Below are 24,740 nucleotides of genomic sequence, written 5' to 3'. Positions count from 1 at the left end.
ACCTCAACGAGAGGCAGAAGCTGTGTTGTGGAAGAGCTGTCATAGCACCGCATGGATGTCTCTCTAAGTCGATGTAACTTACATCTACTTAAGCGGTAGTGTAGACAAGCCCTAGATGACTTCCTATTTTTCTTATACTCAAAGCATACGATCTAGAAGCAGGGATCAAGGTGATGTTCTCTTTTTAGAGACGTGCTTTAACTAACATCCACAGAAGAGCAAAAGCAGCAAGCTCATTGTGGTGTGATACTAGAATGGACCAAAAATAATGATAGCTGAGGCAGTCACTAATCATCAAAATATCCTGCACAGATGAAATATAATGCAGCAATAAAGGAATCCAGATACTTAAGTTTATATGTACCTATGTGGGAACTTAAGTGTTATATAAGTCACACATGATACTTAAGTGCCCACTACTACTTGATAAGATGAACATTCCATTTAGAAAGCTATTTGTGCATCAGTCTATTCTCCCCATCCCTCTACCCTCACCCATCAAAATAAGGGGGAAATTAATAATTCCATTATTAATTAATATTTTGTTTGCTCCTGCTGCTTATTTTCTCCAGAGCACAGGCCACTTGATTTATAGGCAGCCACTGCTACTGAGCCAGCTGGCAACACAAAAATCAATGGTTGAATCAGAGATGATCTGAAAAGTCCCCACAGACAGTCCAGTGAAAAGCATAGATTATTCCCACATTCTTTTCCAAACGTTTGCATTTTCATAGTATCTTATGGAGATTCCCTTCACATTAAGTCATGAGACACTTATCTTAACTGCTACAAAAACGTACGACTTACTCCCCAAGTGAAACCCATCCTCTGACACTTTCCAGAGTAACTAAATTGTGAGGAGACAATCCAATTTCAAAGTATGCAATCACTCCACTGATGCATCTGCTAACTTCAAGAGTCCAAAATAAACTCTCAAAAAAGCTCCATATAACTTAATATACAAAATTTAATCAAGTGCTCACACTCATCTAGATTTCATTATTAATAAAAATAGAAGAAAATGGTTTGGCCACAAGCCACTTTGTTTGCAATGAGTTTATAATGAGGTTCATAGAATCATAAAACATCAGGGTTGGAAGAGACCTCAGGAGGTCATCTAGTCCAACCCCCTGCTCAAAGCAGGACCAATCCCCAACTAAATCATCCCAGCCAGGGCTTTGTCAAGCCTGACCTTAAAAATATCTAAGGAAGGAGATTCCACCACCTCTCCAGGTAACACATTCCAGTGTTTCACCACCCTCCTGGTCAAAAAGTTTTTCCTAATATCTGACCTAAACCTCCCCCACTGCAACTTGAGACCATTACTCCTTGTTCTGTCATCAGCTACCACTGAGAATAGTCTAGAGCCATCCTCTTTGGAACCCCCTTTCAGATAGTTGAAAGCAGCTATCAAATTCCCCCTCATTCTTCTCTTCTGCAGACTAAACAATCCCAGTTCCCTCAGCATCTCCTCATAAGTCATGTATTCCAGTCCCCTAATCATTTTTGTTGCCTTCCGCTGGACGTTTTCCATTTTTTCCACATCCTTCTTGTAGTATGGGGCCCAAAACTGGACAGAGTACTCCAGATGAGGCCTCACCAATGTCCAATAGAGGGGAATGATCACGTCCCTCCATCTGCTGGCAATGCCCCTACATATACATCCCAAAATGCCACTGGCCTTCTTGGCAACAAGGGCACACTGTTGACTCATATCCAGCTTCTCATCCACTGTAACCCCTAGGTCCTTTTCTGCAGAACTGCTGTCGAGCCATTCGGTCCCTAGTCTGTAGCGGTGCATGGGATTCTTCCGTCCTAAGTGCAGGACTCTGCACTTGTCCTTGTTGAACCTCATCAGATTTCTTTTGGCCCAGTCCTCCAATTTGTCTAGGTCCCTCTGTATCCTATCCCTGCCCTCCAGCGTATCCACCACTCCTCCTACTTTAGTGTCACCTGCAAACTTGCTGAGGGTGCAATCCACACCATCTTCCAGGTCATTTATGAAGATATTGAACAAAACCGGCCCCAGGACCGACCCTTGGGGCACTCCACTTGATACCGGCTGCCAACTAGACACGGAGCCATTGAGCCCGACAATCTAGCCGGCTTTCTATCCACCTTATAGTGCATTCATCCAGCCCACACTACTTTAACTTGCTGGCAAGAATACTGTGGGAAACAGTGTCAAAAGCTTTGCTAAAGTCAAGGAACAACACGTCCACTGCTTTCCCCTCATCCACAGAGCCAGTTATCTCGTCATAGAAGGCAATTAGATTAGTCAGGCATGACTTGCCCTTGGTGAATCCATGCTGACTGTTCCTGATCACTTTCCTCTCCTCTAAATGCAGGAGTTGGACTAGATGACCTTCTGGGGTCCCTTCCAACCCTGATATTCTATGATTCTATGAAATGCTTCACAATTGATTCCTTGAGGACCTGCTCCATGATTTTTCCAGGGACTGAGGTGAGGCTGACTGGCCTGTAGTTCCCAGGATCATCCTCCTTCCCTTTTTTAAAGATGGGCACTACATTAGCCTTTTTCCAGTTGTCCGGGACTTTCCCCGATCGCCATGAGTTATGGCTACAGTGACTTCCACACATTGCAGTTAACAGTTTAGCTGCTCACCCAGACTGCCACATCACACTAGAAGTGAAGTCCCTACACCAGTTGTCATCAACTGTCATTGCCCTCCACAGTACCACTTCCAGGATCAACCCACACAAACAAGCAGTATAGTCATTAAAATAGAAATTAGGCACAAACTTAAAATTAAGCAGAACTAATAAGTTTGAAAACAGACATTAATGAATTAGTGAGTTCAATTTATAGGGTTACTGTCAGGTCAAATCTGAACAAAACTTATGTTTAGAAAAGAGTTTTTATAAAACTTAAAGACAAAAGAAAAATTGTTATTTTTTCTCATCTTTTGGAGAAGAGTTAATATTCCCTGAAATGCTTGCAACCCAAACTTTGCAGCACTGTAGCGTATCAGAACTTGAAGTGAAAATGACTAGTCTATTTTCATTGTTCAAGCTGGGAGAAATAAAGACTAAAACAGAATAGTGAAAAGTAAAATTGTGAAGAGCTTTTGCATTTCTGGCAAACAAAAAAGTGGAATATTCTTGTATAAATGGAAGTTTCCCTACACCATGTGTGTAGGAAAGAGCCAGATGATTTCAAAGAACTACAGTATCTGGAGATCAAGTATGCAGCTGGAATTTTTAAAGCGGAGTTAAAGAAACGCAACACTGTAATTGGATCTTTAAAGTAAAATTTTCAACTGCTGCTGGATACTAAGTCAAGCTTCATGGTACCAGGATGTACAGCTACCACCAGCTTTTATTAGTTCCCTGTATGGCTAGATTGCATCCATTAGAATCCTCACAGCAACGTAATCAATTAGAGTAAGCAGTTCTTCTACAGAGCACACAACATGGAACTGAAGTGACATATGCCTCTCCTTACCGCCTGCTGGCAGTTCAGTCCAATGTTTCCCTTCTCCCCACGTATAACTTTCATCAGGCAATGCAAAGTACGCCCTTTCCGATGCAGCCCTGAGCAGTGGTGTTCAATCTCCCCTCGGCAGCTCAAAATGATTTCCGGGCTCAGCGAGAAGTCTTCCATTAGCATGCGCCGGTAATCCAACATTTCACCCTGGCACTCACTGCTCACCTGCCGACCTAGGCCAAGTGAAGGTAGATGTGATTTAGTGTTAATGCTTAGCGGGGTCTTTCTGTAGTGCGAGGAAGGGTATTGTAATTGAGTATTTCACACACTGAAGGAGTAGAGACAATACTGGCATTCTGTACAGCAGTGAGGCAATATAGATAGTTACTGAACACCACCCGATAAACCAGTGAACAAACAATTACGACTGATAGTCACTGTTAATACTTCAAATCAATAGTAACATAACTGCTGGGAATAGGAAGTTCTTTAAATAGAATATTCTATTCGGAAAAAATTTACAGGGAAATTCCAGTTTGAGCATATATGGTTCAAGAGCAGCTTTTGTACCATAAGCAGAAGCCCTCAATGGATTTCTAGCCTCGAACTACAAGGTTATCATCTATTCTTAGCACATTCAAGCTATCAGTTTCACTGCAGAGATCGAAGCCACTTGCAGTAAATTAAGGGACTTTTAGGTAATTGGAAAATATTATTCTGGCCAAATGATGGGTTAAAAGTGCCATTTAGGGAGAGAAAAGTTTCATGGGAGACAACAGAGTCTCGTACTCAGACGGCCATGAAGTTCAGGCACATTACAGAAATGACATGCTGGATTTCTAGCAAATGGACAATAGTTAAACAGAAATTCAGCTTTAAAGAGTTTAAGATATGTTAGAAACCTTTCTAGAATTCCCTTATACAGTTTGACTCCAAAACCTGAAACTGGAAATCTCTCAACTCCAATTTTTGCCAATTCCCAAGTCATGCTTAAATTATACGGCTGGGAGAGTGAAGCAATGTTCCTTCTGAGCTAGAATGCGTGCACCTCTGGACTAGATAGTGCATAACATGTTCCATCAGCAAAGAGGAAATTAAACACACCACAGCAACTGCCTGCAGGGTTGAGGAATTCAGGGAAGCAACCAGTCCACACCTGTCCTATAAAGAAAACGCTACAGTAGGCAGTAAGTAGAACATTTTTTACACAATCCAAATGTAATTACTCATTCAAGGCCATAATTGCGAAGACTTTGATAAAGGCTGCCACGGCACTTTGGCCCTCATTGCGCCATAGGCGTTACAGCATGCAGTCCTACTACAGACCACTGCAGAGTGGTTCAAACATCTCCAAGACACAAGTTAAGAATGTATAACTGTGTGCGCCACTTGTACACAGTATTATAGCAGCTTTGCCAAGTTTATGTAACATGGTCCTGCTTTTTGAGACCCTCTGATAGGCCCTTATGTTCTGCAATGCCTGTGGGACAGTTATGGGTTCCAGGGCAGCCTCAGCACTCATTATCTTTGCTTTCTACATTTACAGAAAAACATTAATTAGCATTGTGTATCACTAGGATGCAGTATGCTCTGCTGATATATATATACACATGTGTATAGTAAGAAAATTAATTTACTTAAACAACTTAGCTGAGGGAGATGGGCTACTTACAACAGGCAAAAGAGTAAGTGAATAGCTTTGGCTTTCATGTTGTGAGTTGATCATAAATTAAGTTAGCGGTTTATATCATATACTAAGTAACATATATTTCACGTTTACTATATAAGCAAAGAGGAAAATCACTTCGATTAGCTGTGGAGGGAAGGATTTAGTACAGCTGTTTCAGGTTTCAGTTCCACAGCAACAATTTAAGTAGACTTAGCCATTTTATTGTCAAGGATTTTAAAATATATAATAGGAATCACTGAGCACACTTCAGAAACTATTCTCCATTTGATAATCTTCACACTGAGATCTCTGCCATGATGTAAGAATTCAAATAAGCAATGGTCTTCCACAAAACACATTAACAGTTACAGGCCAGATTTTATTTTAAACCTTAGCTACAAAACAATCCACCAGATCTCTAACAGCTTAGGCATATGAAAGTTTTATATGAAGTACTGTTGCATGAGGGACACCCCACTGATGGAAGTATCATCAGTAGGCAGTTCCATTTTTCTTTGATGAGCTGGAGCTTGAAAACAGCAGATTCTGCTTAATGAGCAACCTCTTGGTGTCCAGCAAAAGAAGTTGCTGTTATCTGGAAATTGCCAATAAGTGGAAGGCAGGTTTATAGGCCTATAGCCAGGGAAGGAAGCACTGAATCAGGCTCTCTCTGGCTGCAGCCACACAAACCTGCCTGCAGTCAGCACTGAGCATGTCCCATTGCTTCCTTCCCTGGCTGCAGCCCTGCAAACTGTGGCCAGGGCCTTTCTTCCAAAAAAAGTTCTTAGTAAGCAACATGCCTGTTGCCACAATCTGAATGCCATTAACACTATAGCCAATGGGATGGATCAGCCCCTGGCAAAATGTTGCGATTAAGCAAAAGCTGTTAATATTGGGATTGCTATTAAGTGGAATCTATTGTAGTTAAGTTTCCAAATAAGTGAGCAAATCACGCTACCCAACTCTAACCCCTCTCACCTCTGTGCACTGCAGACTCTAGACACATCAGCAGGTAGGAAAGCCTGGCTTCCCGGGACCGGGGAAGGTTCTCCACATTACAGCGGTACTTCTTCAGGTCACTCTTACAGGATTTGGCCAATGAATAACTGACTTTATAGTCTTGAGCAATCAGCTTTTGACGGGTTGTCAGTGCATCCCGACACTGAGGAAGATAAGTGTTAGAACAGTTGAGCTATCAATACAAATATATACCATCATGGGGTGTATTTGTCAGCCCACTCGAATATAGCGTGGCCCTTTAAGGGGTTGAAAGGTCCAACATAAGGACCTAAGGGGGATGTGAAGAGAAAGGAAGTAGTCTCAGGAATGAATGGTGTTTAGAGATAGAGTGATAGGATTTCCTCTAACAGGCCTGGGGCCAGGAGTCTTGCAGAGAGGGCAGGGCAAGACGCCCCTCTCCTCCAACCAACTGGCAACAAGCTGCCTCCTCCCTCACAGCAGACAAGACACCCAGAGATACCATCAAGGAAAGGCTGAAGCCTGATTAAGGAATAACGGCCAGTTGAGGCAGAGACTGGCAAAGGCCTCAGAGCTGGTGAAAACACCCCCTCAGCTCCAGAAAAGAGAACTAAGGACTCCTGCTCAGGAAGGACCAGGAAATCTGACTAACAGAACCCAGCTCTAGAGAGGAAAGCTGGGGATTCCTGCTTAAGGAAGCCGTGAAAAGAGTAACCCAAAGGAGGAACCCGGAAGGTTTCCAAAGACAGACTCAAGAAAGAAGAGAGTCTCCTGCTTATATTTATGGCTCTAGTTAATAAACAAGACCTTTGGAAAAGGGGTGCTCTTTGATTAAAAAGAATTTGTCTGCATTTGTTTATAAGCCAGGTGAAGGGGATGTGAGGCAGGTCTCCACTGCAGCGCCACAGCTGACCAAAAGGGAGCACACAGGGTTGAGCTCCAGGCCATGAGTCTGTTGCCACTCAATACATACATCATGTACTCTTAGAACCAGCACCTCGGGCTGCGAGAGTGCAGGTTGTCAGCTCTGAAGCTTGTAAAAGTTCACTTCTGCTTTGGATATATGCACATGCCGGGAGGGTATGAAAATGCTTTTCTATTTCTCACCGTGCTGAGCTCATAAGCTCCTATCTGCAGCAGTGCTTATCATGCCACAAAAAGCCACTGCCTCTAAAAAGGCCAAATATACTTAGGAAAAAGTGGCAGCCACTTGGAGTCTAAAATACTCGTGAGAAATGAAGCTTAGCTGGAGCCATTCTTAAAAGCAGGCACTACTCCTACAGTTTTGATTTCGGCTCATTTTAACTGAACTGTTAGATAGTTAAAACATCTGAAGAAAATGCAATGAGTACATTGCCTCCAGGTATCTCATCACAGGCTCATTCACTCTGGCAAGCCCCAAAGCAGGTCTGCCCAGATACCTCTCATCTCCATCCCTTCAGACAACAGATATTTTAATTCTTTTTAGCCCCAATCATTAAGATGCTGCTTTGGGAGTCGAAGGGGTTCCTCTCTCTCAAACATGTATGCCACTAAAACTATAAGTAAGAACCTCTAGTATGGATGATAAAGATCCTTTCTCCTTGCTTCCCGCACAGCTCATATTCACAAGCATGAGGCTCCTTTACTGCACTATTCTGGATTGAGTGTCCCAAGGATGCTACTTGATGGCAGCAAACTGCACAGCATCCAGACTGAATTACTCCTGTATTGCTTGCATTTATGTTCCTGTGCCATTAAACAAGGTGAAAATATAGATACAGACGGAAAAGGTTTTGGACTCCAGTCTGGCACATCTGTGAGATATAGTCAATTTGTTACAATTCCTATTAAACTCTATAGAGAAATTTAGAAAACTGCAGTTACCACAGACAATGCATCATTTCCACAAATTTGCTAAAAACAGCCCTTGATGAGTAGCCTGGTGACAAAGCGATAGGTTTAATATGCAATCCCTATATCGAGAGATACATCAAAACAATTTGTTTTACACACAAAAGCAACACCATTTATCTAGGACTTAAGGGATAAATAGCAACATCACCATTCAACGTTTAAAGTAGGAATAGCCACCCAAAGAACAGGAGAGATAGCTTTACTTGTCAAGATCCCTGAATTTCCTGACCTTTGCTTTCCCTGGCTTGGTAGAAGGACTACAGTTGTATATCCTTAGTGCTTTATATACCAAACGTAGCACTCCCATAGCTAAACAAGAGTAACCAATCCATACCATGCTGGAAGCATGAATGTCCCAATTTAAAGGCATCTGTTCAAAGTTATTCAAGGATCCATATCTGTCTGGCCAGCTTAATAGTGAGTTACTGTAAATTTAGTAATACTGGGGATAGGGATGAACAAGACAGAGGGTCAGTTAGCTGGATGGATAATCAATGAGTAAAGGATTTGCCCACCTGAAATAGATACCTACCTTTTCACTCATAGATTCTTCAAACTTGTGGTTAAAAAGGCACTTGTAAACCCGGCCTTCCCCAGCCTGAGTCTGTGAAACAGAATAACAACACTGGTCATTTAGGATAGTTTACAGCTTACCCTCTTGCTAACCAAAATCCAATAGAATTGTGCTATTGTACCAAAGACCTACTTTTAAACTAATTAAGTAGTGTTCATGTACATTATGGGAATAAATCACTAACATTTCTTAAACATAGCACAGAATTGAAGGTGTTTTTTGTAAAGGAAAATATTTCAGCTGAGTTTCCTTACTCTGGCTCCTGGGTTCTGCCATCTTTTCGCTGAGAAAATACCTTTTCAATTAATGCAAGAGAACCAGAACAAAGCAATAGGTCTGCTTTCCTGCTGCATCACTCCATGCCACTTCTCCATTAGCAGAGCCTATGATGTTTCTGCTGCCGTTAATTCAACATCATGACAAGAATTGGAGTAATCCAGAGATTCTCCCCTCCTGTCCACTCTAAAACCACACAATGAGATCAAAATGTACTTTTCATAAGAGCTCATAGGAGTTCCCGGTGTCAAAAGTGCTAAACTAAAGGCTTAGAAAAGCAAGAAAATCTGCTACTCAAATCACAGAGATAAAAAAAAACCTGACAACTTGTTTCCAGCCACTCAAAGGACTGATAAAAATGAGATGCTTAACAGAGATCATATGCTATTGACGGTGGAACAGAGTAGTAACCAAAGGCTGCCTAATGTGGTTGATCTCTCGCACAGTTTTCACCACAGAAGATGGACTTGTGAAGGCTGACTGACAGGTAGTTCCCAGAATACCTTCGGCTGTTATGTGATCTTGCTCTGGTTCCTCTCTGTCCTTTGGTTCTTTTCAGGCATTGATTTGTGGGATAAGACAGAAGGGATGAAAGGACTAATATTTCCAACTACTCACATTTTCACAGAAGCGTTCCCGGTCATCGCGGCATGCGAAGTACAAGTGTCGGTCCAAGTGGAAGTCATCAGAGGAGAGTTCAGCCACACGAAGAATTGCTTTCTTACACACATCAGAAACCTGAATTCTGGGATCACTCTCCTCTGCCTCCTTTACCAGCCCTTTCTCCAGGCAGGCCACCACCTCTCCTTGTGAGTGCGCATCCTACACAACAAAAAGATTGCATCAAGACCTTTACCAACAGGATTTGTGGTCCATTATTTACAAGCAGAAGACAAGAACAAATATTTCATAACACATGGGAATGTGGAAAATGCCTGGTTACTAATTTAATGTATCCAATGTGTAAAAATCCATATTCTGCACCGCAAGCAGCCCATAATGCTGATTTACACATCCCACACTAGGCTTAGCAAGTGGCTAAGAAAGCCCAAGCAATTTTAACCCTTTATAGATACCTACCACCAGAATTAAGTGACGCTCTATTTAAATATAGACTTGAAAATTATGCAGACATGCATTCTGTTCCAGTAGGTCATGGACATTCATACAGTTGGTAGGAGCAACAATTCACAAAGCCTGGAAATAGTTGGCTCCCAAATTCAGACTGAGATGAGAGAGAAGTACCCCACCATCAGGCTCCAAGCCAGGAGTGGCCAAACAAAACTAAACTGTAAAGCGATCTGCTCTGTATTCACAGTCCCCACCTCTCTTTGTAATCCAACAGCCTTGAGTGGCATGATCCACATACCGTATCTGTGACGTTGCACCCCATAATGCTTTATAGAAATATGCTTATGAGTGTAAATATGACATGACTGGAATAGGTTTTATGCTACATATGCCATGTAACATATCTCTGCAAAGCTTATGAACTAATGGATATATTCATCCTATTTACATGCATGTATCATTTTTGTAATCAAAGTTATGAATATTGGCTATGTACTTGCTTGATTTTAAGTAGCCTCAGTGAAGCAGTTGGTCAGCTTCTTGAGAAAAGACTATTCTCAGTAAGTGCCCAATCAAGAAACACTTAAGCTAACAATGAACTTTAAGAGATGCAAATCCACATCTGAGCTTTCCTGGGAATGTGGCATCAGCTGGTAAAGTTCTGAGTCATGGATGGACATGTGACTTGCCCATGAGACTCCAAAACTCCATCTTGCAGCTGGATCTTCACAGGAGAGAAGAGGTTTCCACCCACAAAAGAAAGTCTATTTAAGCCCCTAGAAACCTCTCCATTTTGTCTTCAGCTGGCTCAAGAGGTAGCCTCCCCAACCCCAAAGGATACCTGAAAGAAACTGGAACAAAGGACAGTAACTACAGGGGTGTGAGTGATTACTGGACCCAGACTAGAAGGAGGCTAGTCTGTAAAAGAAGCTTATTGGAACATCTCTGAGGGTGAGGGTAATCACTTTCTTACTGTATTAGGCTTAGCCTTCCGTGTTTTATTTTATTTTGCTTGGTAATTCACTTTGTTCTATCTGTTATTCCTTGGAACCACTTAAATCCCATTTTTTGTATTTAATAAAATCACCTTTTACTTATTAATTAATCCAGAATATGTATTAATACCTGGGGGCGGGGCAAACAGCTGTGCATCTTTATCAGCGTTATAGAGGGCGAACACTTTATGAGTTTACCCTGTATAAGCTTTATACAGGGTAAAATGGATTTATTTGGGGTTTGGACCCCATTGGGAGTTGGGTAACTGAGTGCTGGAGACAGGCGCACTTCTTAAACTGTTTTCAGTTAAGTCTGCGGCTTGTGGGGGATGTGGTTCAGACCTGGGTCTGTGTTTGTAGCAGGCTAGCATGTCCGGCACAACCAGGGAAGGCACTGAAGTCCCAAGCTCGGGGAAAACAGGCTCAGAGGTAGTAGTCCCAAAGGGGGTTTCTGTGATCCAACTCATCACAGTATCATAACAGACTGTTGAAGTGCTGACGGTTCACAGTGGAGTAGCCTCCTTCAATGCTTCTGGGTTTGCTTTAATGTGGTTTAATGAGATTATCACCGTTTAGACACACTGCTTAGAGCAGTTTACCAAAATGGCCAAGTTATCTTTAATCTGACACAGCCTTCTTATCACCATGGCAACAGCAAATAACAGTGTCACATAAAGGAACATATTTGGGGGAGGGGAGGAATTAGAAAGCTGCTCTGTCAATGCAGCCTTCACTCTGGTCACTGATAATTAGTGATGTTAAGCACTCACAAAGGAGCTTTTAGCAATCTAGGATTCTCAGTGCTAATTCCACCAAAGAAAGAAAGTCAAAGCATCCAACACTGCACTGAGTCTCATACGATAAGCAACTCCAGGCTAACGTCCACTGCCAAGTGGGCTCAACAGAGCCCAAATGTAACTTTGGATCATGAGTAACGATAGCAAGCAACCTGAGGAAGCTCACTGGTTTCCATAGGATGGCACTAGGTGAGTCACTTCTGCCCAGCACCCCTGAAGTAGGCAGCAGAATGTTGATCAGTGAGTTTTTCACAGCCACACAGCTGGGCATGCTTAGAAAATTAAAACAAAAAGGTACCCAAGACTCCTGGGGCCTTCAGAAAGTCTGAGCCCTTAAAATATGAATCCATCTCTGGTGGAGCTCTGACCAAGACAGCTGGCTGAGAAGAGTTCTATGACCAGAGGACTTTCAACTATCAGCCCCTTTCCTTCAATGTAGGCTGCTTTGGTGTGATAATCACCTACTCTAAGGGAAACTGTCCAGTAGTGCCCTATCTGACTGCTTGGATAAATCAAGCAGCTCGTGTGTCCTGCACTAACAGGCATTCACGGTGAGCCCTTATCTCCTTCAGTCCCGCTCTGTATGTCAAGCAAGTGTTACCATAACAGCTATGAGCAGACAGCAGCAGGGGTTGGAACAAAACAGGAATCTTTCAAACAGTAACATTGCTATTTAAAGCCACATAATTCTTCCAATAATCATTCCCTCCTGTTCCAACATTTCTCCCGGCTCAGGAAGCCTCTGATACTGGCACACTAGGAACACAAGCAGCATTCAAAAGCCACGAGTTACTTAAACCACCACCAAGCCCAGAACTGCCCCCACTTTTTTTTAAAATGGCCAAAAGGATATTGGGTAAAAACCTGATGGATGTGTCAGCTGAGCTCCAGCCATGAGTCAGCAGCCTTCAGAGGTGCCATTACAGAATACTGCTAGAGTGTGGCATCATGCCAGAATATTATCCCACACTACTGATTTATCTGTAACCATGCTGGACACAAATCTTCTCCCTCAAATCCCCGTGGTGATGCACATACAGCCATTGCAATCGAGCCATTTAGTATTACAAACTTCATAAAATGTGGCTTAAATGCATTTGACAACTCCCTGCTCCAGCCTGCCTTCCAAGCTGCAAGCTCTGCTTCAAAGATCCTCTCATTCATCTGCAAGCTTACAGCCTGGGCACCCTCCTTTTTCGGGCATGAGACAACGAAAACTTTTCCTACCTGGGAAGGGTATGGTTTCTAGCCCTAAGGCAAAAGAACTAGAGAGCACTCTATTCAAGATTTCCTCATACCATGGGATTTTCTTTAATTAAAACTTCAGATAAAGACTTCAGTGCACATTAGGTACATGAATGGGATGGAAGCTATTTTATTTGTGTGTACACAACCTACTAAAAAAAAAAGAGTTAACTTGCATCTATGTAGTAAAATAATATCATGAATACATGATCACATACTAGCTCACAAATGTTCTACAACCTTAGGTAAATATATCTTTCATACTCTGCATTACACTGTATTCCAGTCATTTAAAATACATACTAAACTGCTTTTAAATTTACCACAGATCCAGCACAACAGAACAGTGGAAGTTTGCAGACATACACAGGCCATCTAAGTTTGTAACTAAATTAGCATAATAGTTAATTGTGTGACCTCCTCATAAGTGCATAAGACTGAGCTGCTGTTTGATAAAAAATATAGACCAAGCTTTTCAAAAATTGGTTCTAAAGTTATGCTCCTCTGAATTGCACATTCAGGCACTGAAAGAAGCCTGATTTTCTTAAGTGCCAAGCTCCTGGCTGCTCTGACTTCACATGAAAATCATTAGGAGCTGCAAGAAGCTTGGGAACTTTTGAAAATCAAGCTACTTCTTTCAGTGCCTAAATATGCAATTCAGGAGCTTAACTTTAGCTACCAATTTCTTTAAAATGCTGACTATAGAATATGGTTGCTAAGTCATTAAATCCATACCATAGAGAAGAGTATCTTAATTTATATAGAAATCCAAGCTAACTGCTTCAGTCTGAGAGTGAAAATAGCTTAATATACCAGAAAGAAAAGATTACAAGATTTTCTAATGTTGAATTGTATATACTGCTCTCCAGGAATAGTGCTCATGTAATTATAGTATTAGAAAGAAAATAGACTATGTAGAAGAGTCATTTCTTGACTAGTGTACTTAAATATGCAACCATAATAGTCTTTTAATGCAGTTTGACAGAAGCACACAGAAAGGTGACAAAAAATTATTGGCATGAGTTCAGAATGACTGCATTATTCATTAAGCTCTAGCTGCAGTGCAGAGCCATGTGAATAAATACACCTACACCAACACTCTGCTTGCTAATGTATCTTTGTCAGAACTATTTCCAAAATTATAAAGGATACACAGCAGCTTCCAGCCATTTAAAAAAATATCAACATGCTAGAAAATATGCCTCTTCTCTCCCACTACCCACAAATTGGGAAAAACAGACAGGTAATTCATTCCCGCATAGACAGATTTATAGTCCAATATCTTGAAATCCTGCCAAGTTAGAAATGGAAACTTTAGATCATCGAAAAAAGGGGGCTAACCATCTTCCCCAGGGGGAATAGAACATTTCAACCCAGGGAATGCATTGAGACATTTTAAAATATGGCATTTAAGGCAATTTTTAGAAATGTTTTGAAATGTATTAGTTTTAATTTCCCCCTCTTTTTAAGGCCATCTTGGTTGGACTTGATGCCTAAAACACCTTTTTTCCCCCAGACAGACACAGGATAGTTTTAAAGCTCTAAAGCATTCCTAAAACAGATTTCTATAAAATGTGGCCTATGCAAAATTCAACCTATATGTTCAATTCCTGTTGGTGTTTACTTTTCCCTCATTTTCAAAAAACCCCGAAGGAGTGGGGGACATTGGGTGGTACTAAAGAATAAAATTTGACTTATGCATAAAATTCCTGTTGCTCTAGTTCAAGGGTCAGCAAACTTTTTGGACCTGAGGGCCACATCAGGGTTCCGAAACTGTATGGAGGACTGGAAAGTGAAGATTGTGCCTCCGCAAACTGCCTGGCCCCCACCCCCATCCGCTCCCTCCCATTTCTTTCCCCCTTAGAATCCCCAACCCATCCTGCTCCTTGACCCCTGACTGCCCCCTATCCAACCTCCCCTGCTCCCTGTCCCTTGACTGCCCTGTCGCCTATCCACACCCCGGCCCCCCGACAGCCCCCCCCACCCCCCCAAGACTCCCATGCCTATTCAACCCCTCCTGTTCCCCATCCCCTGACTGCCCCCTCCCCAGAACCTCCACCCCATCCAACCACCTCTTGCTCCCTGTCCACTGACTGCCCCCTGGGACTCCCTGCCCCTTATCCAAACCCGCCGCCCTGCCCCCTTACCATGCAGCTCAGAGCACCGACAGTCGAGCTGCCCAGCCGGAGCCAGCCACGCTGCTGCGCTGCCCGGCAGGAGCTCATTGCCCTGCTGCGGCAGCATGGCGAGCTGAGGCTGCAGGGGATGAGGGGCTGGGGGCAAGCCTACCTGGCCGGGAGCTCAAGGGCTGGGCAGGACGGTCCTGCGGGCCAGATGTGGCCTGCGGGCTGTAGTTTGCCCACCTCTGCTCTAGTTGCAGAAGAATTGGGGTGAGCTAGGAATGAAGAGGAGACAAAAGGAAACCAAGGAGTGGGGGAAGCAGTGCAGATATTGGGAGAAAATAGATAAAGTAAAGATTGGAAGCTGCACCAATGGGAAAGGGGCAGCAAATACTTGTTCTGAGATAACACAGGGACTAGGTCAGAGGTGTGCAAACTACGGCCCACGGGACCCTTCTGCCCGGCCCCATAGCTCCTGGCCCGGGAGGCTAGCCCCCAACCCCTCCCGGGGTCGGATAGGAGGCAGGGGCCGGGCCATGCCTGGCTGTTTGTGGGGAGACAGCCTCCCCTAACCAGCCCTCCATACAATTCTGGAAACCTGATGTGGCCCTCAGACCAAAAAGTTTGCCTGCCCCTGGACTAGGTGCTTCCTATTGCTGTCCAGTAACCCCCTCTAGCTAGCTGGAGCAGAAACGCCTGCATTGTGCTTGTATAGGAAAGCCAGAAAGTAAAACTGACTGCTATCTTTGTTGTTCAAGCCAAGTGCTGTGCAACTAGTCAATAGCTAGCACAAGAAGCCAGACAGATGACCCGACTGAACCAAAATAACTAACCTACCGAAATCCAATCTTCTCCCAGTGGTCTACTACAAGTCCCACTTTAGCAGCTTTAAGTAGCCTGTAGTGGAAACCAAAATTAAAAAGATGCTGTCTATCTGAAATCTAGTCAGTTTAAAAAAAGAGTTAAAAGTAGCGCTAGAAACTATGCAACCCTTCACTCATGTCTTTTTTTAACTATCATATTTTTCTATTTAGCGTCATTTTTCTCTACTCTGCTGCTCTGTAAAGACCTATACAACAGTGACACTGACTAGGCCCAAAGCTCTTTGAAAAACAGAAAAATGAGGAAGATTACATTCCCCTAATCTCTCACAGTAATCTTAAATGTTACCTGTAACCAAAGCAAGTAAACTACCCTGAGATAAGTGAGATTTTTTTTTAAAATGTCACTTTTAATACCCATGGGAAGAAAACCGTGCCTAAACCAGCTCAGCTAGAGGCCTCGTCTAGGTACAGATTTGCACCAGTTTAAACTAAACCGGTTGAATCACACACATTTTGTTAAATTGGTGTACGTGTGTGTGTAGACAAAGGTCAGAGAAATGGCTGGTTTATGCTGACAGTTCTGAAGGAGAAAGGCCCAGCTGCCACCACAATTCTCAGTGAAAAGAGTATCACATTAAGCTTCTATTGTATAAAAGAAAGCAGGGATTAAACACCAGGGAACCAAACTCAGGACACAGCACAACATCCAGGTGAGAGGAAAGGAGACATAAGTATGCTCACTGTCAGCAGAAAGTGGGCCAAGCATACAGCTGTAAGATACAACGGTACTTTTCTGCTTTCCATATACACTCCTTTTTGATACATGCAGCAAAATGAAGTCGGAAATCAGGAAACATGAACTGCACTCTGCTGATCACACAAGAAACAGAACAGCATGAGATACAACCCAGTAGATAGAGGACAAGACAAGCAACAAGCCAGAAGAAATTATACGAGATGGAATAAAATGGACTAGAGAGAGTAGATAAAGGGAAAGAAAGCTACATAAACCAGAGGAGACAGTTTACAGAAAAAGAAAGTGAGACAACAAGGGCTGGAAAAGAGTCTTTGGCCTGGTCTACACTTAAAAATTTAGAGAAACCAGCTACATTGCTGTCATTGAATGACAAATTCTTAACTCTGAGAGCTGCAGTTAAGCCAACCTAACCCTCAGTATACATGCGGCTAGATCAGCAGAAGAATGTGCTGTTGACCTAATTCACCTCTCCGTGCAGGGTAGTTAACCAGAGACTGAAAAAACCCTTCCATCACGAAAGGAAGGGTCCATGCCAGCGTTTCTCAATTGCAGCTGGGGCCTTTTGTGGGGCCATGACAATTTCCTGAGAGGTAATGGGGGAGGAAGAGGGGAATTGGGCGCGGGACCATTGGCCCCACTCCCTCCCTCCCTGTTGCTCCTGCACACGCCACGCTCTGGACACAGGCAGGGCACAGCACTACAAGAGCTAGATGAGTTCTCGACCTACCTTGGTGTGGGGGAAGGGTTTTGGGCGGTGGGCTCCAGCGGCGGAACTTCAGAAGCCTGGCCATGCAGCCCGGGGCTCTGGCAGTGGGGTGACGGATGCTGACTCCCCGGCTCTGGCCACACAGCCCTGGCCTCCAATCATGGAGCTTCAGCCTCTAGACCCTGGTTCCAACCATGTGGCACCAGGTGCTGGCCTCTGGCTCCGGTACCGGGCTCTGGCTGTGCAAGGGCGGGCACTGACCCCCCCAGTCTCGGCTGTATGGCTTTGGGTGCCAACTCCCAGCTCCGGCCGCGCTGCTCTGGTCCCTGGTGCCAAGACCCAAGCTGCACGGCAGCAAGCGCTGATCCCCAGCGCTCGTCCTGGGCTTCAGCTAAGCGGCAGCAGGGGCTGTCCCGGGGTGCTGACCCCTGGCCCTAGCAGCAAGCACTGCCTCCAGTTGCTGCACAGTGACAGTGCTGACCCTCGGCTATGGCCTCGCTCCGGCTGTGTGGCAGCGGGCTCCAACCCCTGGCTCTTAGCATGCAGTTTCTGCCCCAAGTTCTGGCTGCGGGCACTGCTCCCCCGCCACAGCCACCAACCCCTGGTTCCGGCCATGCAGCAGCCGGGCTCACTACCCACTTCCATTGCCCCGGCCCCTGCTGCCTCCCCCAACCCCCTTTCCTCATTGCCCTTGGCCCCCACTGCCTCCCCTTCTGACCTCCCCATCTGGAGCTTAATGGGTCCTGGGGCTTGCTGAGAGAAGCGATATTAACAAACATGCAAGTATCACTTCTCACAGCAGACTTACTAGCTAGCTGTGAGGCTGTGAAAAGTGATACTTTTATGTTTGTTAATATCACTTATTTTCACAGCCTCCCAGGTAGCTCCTAAGTATGCTGTAAAAAGTGCTAACATACAAATATCACTTTTCACAGCATTATTTTTATTATTGAGTCTGCAAAAAACCTCTACATGAAGAGGTTACACTGATTTGGACATGTGTATGTGTATGTGCATATTTATTTGTTTTTCCTAAAGTTAATTAAGTCTTTTAGGAAAAAGTGTCAGTGCAGCCACCGGGCAGAGTTGGTGGCCGCATTGAGACCACCAGAAAAGTTGTTGGAACAAGCCCTGGTCTTCGCTCTGCGTCTACGGCACTGCTGCAGGGTCCGAGCGGCGCGGGGGTAGCACCCGTAGTGTAGATATGGCCTTAGTCCTAGAAGTTCTGCTCTAATGCAAAACAAGTGAAGAAAAGGGAAGCCAGTTTATCCCAATCACTTATAATAAAGTTATGAATGGGCAAATATTTTATTTGGCAGTAGCCTGACGTGAAGAGGCCTAGTGGTCCCATGGCGTTCATCTCCAGAAAAATAAGGGCTAGACAGCTGTTCAGTCTCACAGCTCGGGTGTACAGAGGCTGTGTATTAAACCATAGTCACATCAATTCACTGAGGCATGGTCAGATGAAGAGAGACAAGCGCTAGACTGCAGATATTAAACAGGCAACTCCTAGAATCCTGGGCATTATGAGGTAAAGTGTGAACAAGAATCTATGGAGGCACTAAAGGAGATTAGGTTTCCCCTAAACAGTGCCGGAAGAGGGAATACTCTTCATGTAGCCACTTAAAGCAACTTCCACAGTAGTAGAACAGCTGTCTGTCGCTGCAAGTGTCATGGCAGGTCAGCTGCTGACAACAGAAAAAAGTCATGTGACCCATCTTGTTATGAGCGCTCAGCACACTTCTGCACGTTGGGTCCCAATACATTTCAGGTTATGCACCCAAAAATGAGTGGCCACCTATGGAAAGTTTGGTTTAGTGACTTGCTTTGGCCAACATCACATAAGACCTCTAGCAGAGGCAGGGTTAAGCTATGCCTACTCTACCGCAGTAAGTCGACCCATGCTACGCAACCCTGGCTATGGGAACAACATAGTTGGAGTCGACGTACATTAGGTTGAGTTACTCTGGGGTCTACACCGCCGGGGGCCGATGGGAGAAAATCTCCTGTCGACTTACTTACTCTTCTCGTTTGGGGAAGAGTACACGGGTCGACTAGAGAGCGATCTGCAGTAGATTTGGCGGGTCTTTCGTAGACCCGCTAAATCGACCACCAGTGGATCTATCTCAGACCATCGACTCCCACGGTAGTGTAGACCTTCCCTTAGAATCCAGTTATCCAAGGTGGCTTTTGACTGCTTTATGCACAAGCCCATCTTTTCTCTTCCTGCAACCCTGTCTCATTCATGGTATCTTTCATCTTCTGCAACAAACAAAGCAGAAATCCTACAGACTTAATCACTACACAACCCTGATTTGTTCCCAGAGCACTGTTTATCCGTGCACTGAATGAAAGCAGACGTCTTGGGGAAAAGAATTGTATGTGATCATGTAACTAAAAGTTTATCATAATGCACATGCACAAGTGGGGCGAGTTATGATTGCAGAGGCAGCCTGAATTTTGGTGTTCCCTAAACTCTTGATTTTGTAATCAATGTTCTTTTCATGTATTTTTATATAAAATTTACTGTCTTACTGAAAAAAGGATATGTAAAAACAAATTCCACCATGTGGAATCAGACTGACCTCCACAAAGCTCCCAGACTGCTGTGCTGGGCATCACAACATGGGGAATAGATGGCCAGCCCTCTGTGGAGAAACAGGTGGTTAGGGACTATTTAGAAAAGCTGGACGTGCACAAGTCCATGGGGCCGGATGAGTTGCATCCGAGAGTGCTAAAGGAACTGGCGGCTGTGATTGCAGAGCCATTGGCCATTATCTTTGAAAACTCGTAGTGAACGGGGGAAGTCCCGGATGTCTGGAAAAAGGCTAATGTAGTGCCAATCTTTAAAAAAGGGAAGAAGGAGGATCCTGGGAACTACAGGCCAGTGAGCCTCACTTCAGTCCCCGGAAAAATCATGGAGCAGGTCCTCAAAGAATCAATCCTGAAGCACTTACATGAGAGGAAAGTGATCAGGAACAGTCAGCATTGATTCACCAAGGGAAGGTCATGCCTGACTAATCTAATCGCCTTCTATGATGAGATTACTGGTTCTGTGGATGAAGGGAAAGCAGTGGATGTATTGTTTCTTGACTTTAGCAAAGCTTTTGACACGGTCTCCCACAGTATTCTTGTCAGCAAGTTAAAGAAGTATGGGCTGGATGAATGCACTATAAGGTGGGTAGAAAGTTGGCTAGATTGTCGGGCTCAACGGGTAGTGATCAATGGCTCCATGTCTAGTTGGCAGCCGGTGTCAAGTGGAGTGCCCCAAGGGTCGGTCCTGGGGCCGGTTTTGTTCAATATCTTCATAAATGATCTGGAGGATGGTGTGGATTGCACTCTCAGCAAATTTGTGGATGATACTAAACTGGGAGGAGTGGTAGATACGTTGGAGGGCAGGGATAGGATACAGAGGGACCTAGACAAATTGGAGGATTGGGCCAAAAGAAATCTGATGAGGTTCAATAAGGATAAGTGCAGGGTCCTGCACTTAGGACGGAAGAACCCAATGCACAGCTACAGACTAGGGACCAAATGGCTAGGCAGCAGTTCTGCGGAAAAGGACCTAGGGGTGACAGTGGACGAGAAGCTGGATATGAGTCAGCAGTGTGCCCTTGGTGCCAAGAAGGCCAGTGGCATTTTGGGATGTATAAGTAGGGGCACAGCGAGCAGATTGAGGGACGTGATCGTCCCCCTCTATTCGACATTGGTGAGGCCTCATCTGGAGTACTGTGTCCAGTTTTGGGCCCCACACTACAAGAAGGATGTGGATAAATTGGAGAGAGTCCAGCGAAGGGCAACAAAAATGATTAGGGGTCTAGAACACATGACTTATGAGGAGAGGCTGAGGGAACTGGGATTGTTTAGTCTGCGGAAGAGAAGAATGAGGGGGGATTTGATAGCTGCTTTCAACTACCTGAGAGGTAGTTCCAGAGAGGATGGTTCTAGACTATTCTCAGTGGTGGAAGAGGACAGGACAAGGAGTAATGGTCTCAAGTTGCAGTGGGGGAGGTTTAGGTTGGATATTAGGAAAAACTTTTTCACTAGGAGGGTGGTGAAACACTGGAATGCGTTGCCTAGGGAGGTGGTGGAATCTCCTTCCTTAGAAGTTTTTAAGGTCAGGCTTGACAAAGCTCTGGCTGGGATGATTTAATTGGGGATGGGTCCTGCTTTTGAGCAGGGGGTTGGACTAGATGACCTCCTGAGGTCCCTTCCAACCCTGATATTCTATGATTCTATGAAAGTTTATCAGCAGGGTCAGGACTTTTATGTCCATAGCACACTTCTGCCACTTGAGTTACCAGATTACCTGGTAGCAAAGGCGATTTATGTTTACCAGCCACTAGAGCAGGCCTAGACATGGGTTTCACAGTTAGGTGTGAAATCAGAGGTGACTACCTCAAGCAAGAGATGACTACCTCAAGCAAGAGATATGCCCTAGATATCAGTGATTTCAGCATACCTATTATTCTTCCTTTCAACTAGGTTCTTTCACTGGTTCTATAAATATTTTAATTTGGTCAAGCGACAGTTAAGCGCCCAACTCAGTATAGGGGGACCAATACCATACTTGTGATTTAAGTCTCTGTCCCAAAGACCTTCCAGTTTAAAAGGACAAAGACACGTTTCATTTTACAGAGAAATCAAGGTTGCTGAAAAGTACTCAAAGACAATTACCAATTCAAAGCTCTAGGGGCCTGCCAGTTTCACTCATTTCCCCAGACTAGGAACAGCCACAGAACAAGCTGATCTAAGCAGTACATACTTGCACTTCCTGCTGTTCAGTTAGACAACCTTCCTATCCGCACTTGCATTGCAATTTTAGATGCTGCACAGTAAAGGATCTGCTAAGGCCAGTGAGGTCTCACTGGAGCAGCAAAGCACCACATCTGCATCTCCACCAAGAAATTGCTCTATTTTCTAGGACAGCACCTTTTCACTGTTCCAGGAGTGGTCGATTCAACCTCTAGCAATGTAATCCAAGTTAAGGACTTTGAATTTCAAAGCACTGTAGAAAGTTTAGTTAAGTTTAACTTTATCCCTTGTCATCAACTTACCCACAAAGTAAGAGTCCACTGATACATACAGTACCATAATGCTGATTACATAAGCTCCACTGAAATAGGAAAGGGGAAGTAGTACCTAGAAATCCTTCCTCCAGTATCCTACCACAAACTTCTCTGGCATCTTTAAATGGTTCATTAATGCACAATCAGAGCTGAAATGGATATAGATTGTCTAAACTGGCTATTTCCCCACACTTCCAGTGAAACGTGATGCTGTGCAGTCAGACGGGTTGCTGCAAGAGCTGGAAGATGTGATCAGGACTGAACAACCAATCAGGAACAAACATTAAAACACTCAAACTGATATGCACAGCTCTTTTATCATAACAGAATGAAGGAGGCATTAACAGGGGCAGCACAGTCCATTTTAACAGCCCTGAAATTAACCAATGGAGGATGAAAGGACAAGTGGATTTCTTAATTCATAAAAACAGTACACTGCTAGTGAACATCATCACTTAACAAATACACCAGAGGTTCCAAAGAACCTTTCTACCAAACGTTCTCTTTCTTCTTGCAGCAAATGGCATGTTGCAAAAAAACACTAACGAAGGCCCATGAAGACATCTGCACAGCAAGATCTGAGTTCTGCTTTGTCTTGTATCAAATTTACACTCCCTGAGAAAGGAGGGATAGGTTGGGCAGGCCACAAGAGCAGCCTCCCCTATACTAAAGGCTTTCCCAGGTCAGATTTGACAATATGCATCAAGGCACAGAGAAATTTGTCTAGAGACAGGTCTAGTTAATCGTGACTAAGATTCACCATATAAAGCAAAAGTCACATAAGTGTGATCCACGACATAAATTTGTTTACTATTTTAAATTGTGTTGGGGGTCTGGTGGGAGTGGAGACAAATCAATCACATCCGATTTGGGAGCAAGTACAACAGCGTTTTTCCTAGGATGTCAGTAAAGAACTTCAAGCACTAACAATAATCGAGACAACTTGTTAAAAAGGTAATCACTGCAAGCAGGGACACATCACTTTTTTGATACCTTGTGTCTCTTTTGCTGGTTTTCAGTCATTGTAATTAAGTCTGGTGTACATACAAGTCCCACAATAACATCCAATTTCCCTGAGTGTCATCTTTATAAACCCACTTCCCATCCACCTGTCCTGTGGATACCTTTTCTCCAGGTCGAATGCTGCCACATTTGAGGGCGTTAATATCGTTCTTGCAATCATCCATGAAGCCACAGATCAGACGGTAATCACTGAAGATGATGGCTGTCATTTTGGTGATATACTGGTGACACTGGTATTCAGTGATGTTACCTCTATGGTCCACCAAACAGGACACCAAGTAGCCTTTCCCAGATAACTCATCTGCACATTCTTTAATCTGTTCAGAGAAAGAGTTGTGTTCAATTATTTAGTAGGAGCAGCTACTAAAGGTAGACATTTTTAGATCAGCGGGTGCACATACGCTGTGATGCAAGTTATGTCTACACAACAGTTTGGGCCAAGCAGTAGTGAGACTCCCAACCCAAGGCAATAGACTAGGCTAGTGGGGCTCATGCTAGCACGAAATAACTGTGTATACAGCATTTTGAAGCTATGGCTCAGGCTGAAACTCATGCTCTGAACACTAGTGTGGGAGGTGAGCTTCAGAGCCCAAACCACAAATTCAGAATGCTGTCTATACAGCTATACTTAGAGCACTAGCCCGAATCTGTTGACCTGGGCTGGCAGGCTCACTCCCACTCCAAAATGCTGTGAGATATACCTAGAGAGTTTTAAAAGAGCCAGCCAAACAGCTCTGGACTGCTAATTTGATTTTCAGTAGGCCCTGGAGCACTAGGTAAGTTCCAGAGAACTGCAAGAAAGCTAATCTTGTGCCAGTAAGAAGAAAGGGTAAACAGGACAACTTGAGTAACTATAGGCCAGTCAACCGTAGATCATTCCTAGGCAACATAAACAAAGAGCTGATACGGAACTCAATTAATCAAGAATTAAAGAAGAGTAATATAATAAATGCTAAGTAACATAGGTTTATGTAAGGTAGACCATGTCAAACAACAATATCTTTCTGATAAGTATACAAGTTTGGCTGACTAAGGTAACAGTGTCGATGTAATTTACTTAGGGTTTCTGTACAGCATTTGACTTGATACTGCGCAACATTTTTTTAAGAAACAAAATCAACACAACACATTACATAAATTAAAACCTGACTGAAGTCTCAAAATGCAATTGTATGTGGGAATCATCAAGAGGGTACTGTGACAGGGTCAGGCCAGACGGCTACAGGAGAGTGACAGAAGGCAGATATGTTAGCCCCAGGTTAAGTAGGTCCCTTTTCTCTGGGTAAGGTAAC

The 24,740-nt window shown here is 43.9% G+C and overlaps 1 protein-coding gene across 1 annotated transcript in view; it reads right to left on the bottom strand.

Moving 5' to 3' along the window:
- Positions 1–24,740, bottom strand: part of GLG1 (golgi glycoprotein 1) — a 174,872-nt gene that overhangs the window by 57,490 nt on the left and 92,642 nt on the right. Inside the window, exons 4-8 of the mRNA XM_048870553.2 lie at positions 23,550–23,765; positions 9,460–9,663; positions 8,524–8,595; positions 6,096–6,279; positions 3,467–3,681 (exon numbers count right to left, since the gene is read on the bottom strand). Of these exons, the coding sequence (XP_048726510.1) occupies positions 3,467–3,681; positions 6,096–6,279; positions 8,524–8,595; positions 9,460–9,663; positions 23,550–23,765 (891 nt within the window). The remainder of the gene's footprint in view (positions 1–3,466; positions 3,682–6,095; positions 6,280–8,523; positions 8,596–9,459; positions 9,664–23,549; positions 23,766–24,740) is intronic.

The sequence above is a fragment of the Caretta caretta genome, chromosome 12, assembly GCF_965140235.1.
Source record: "Caretta caretta isolate rCarCar2 chromosome 12, rCarCar1.hap1, whole genome shotgun sequence".
Taxonomy (NCBI): Eukaryota; Metazoa; Chordata; order Testudines; family Cheloniidae; genus Caretta; species Caretta caretta.
Note: the sequence above shows the minus strand (reverse complement) of the source record. Positions and strands in the feature narration are given on the sequence as shown.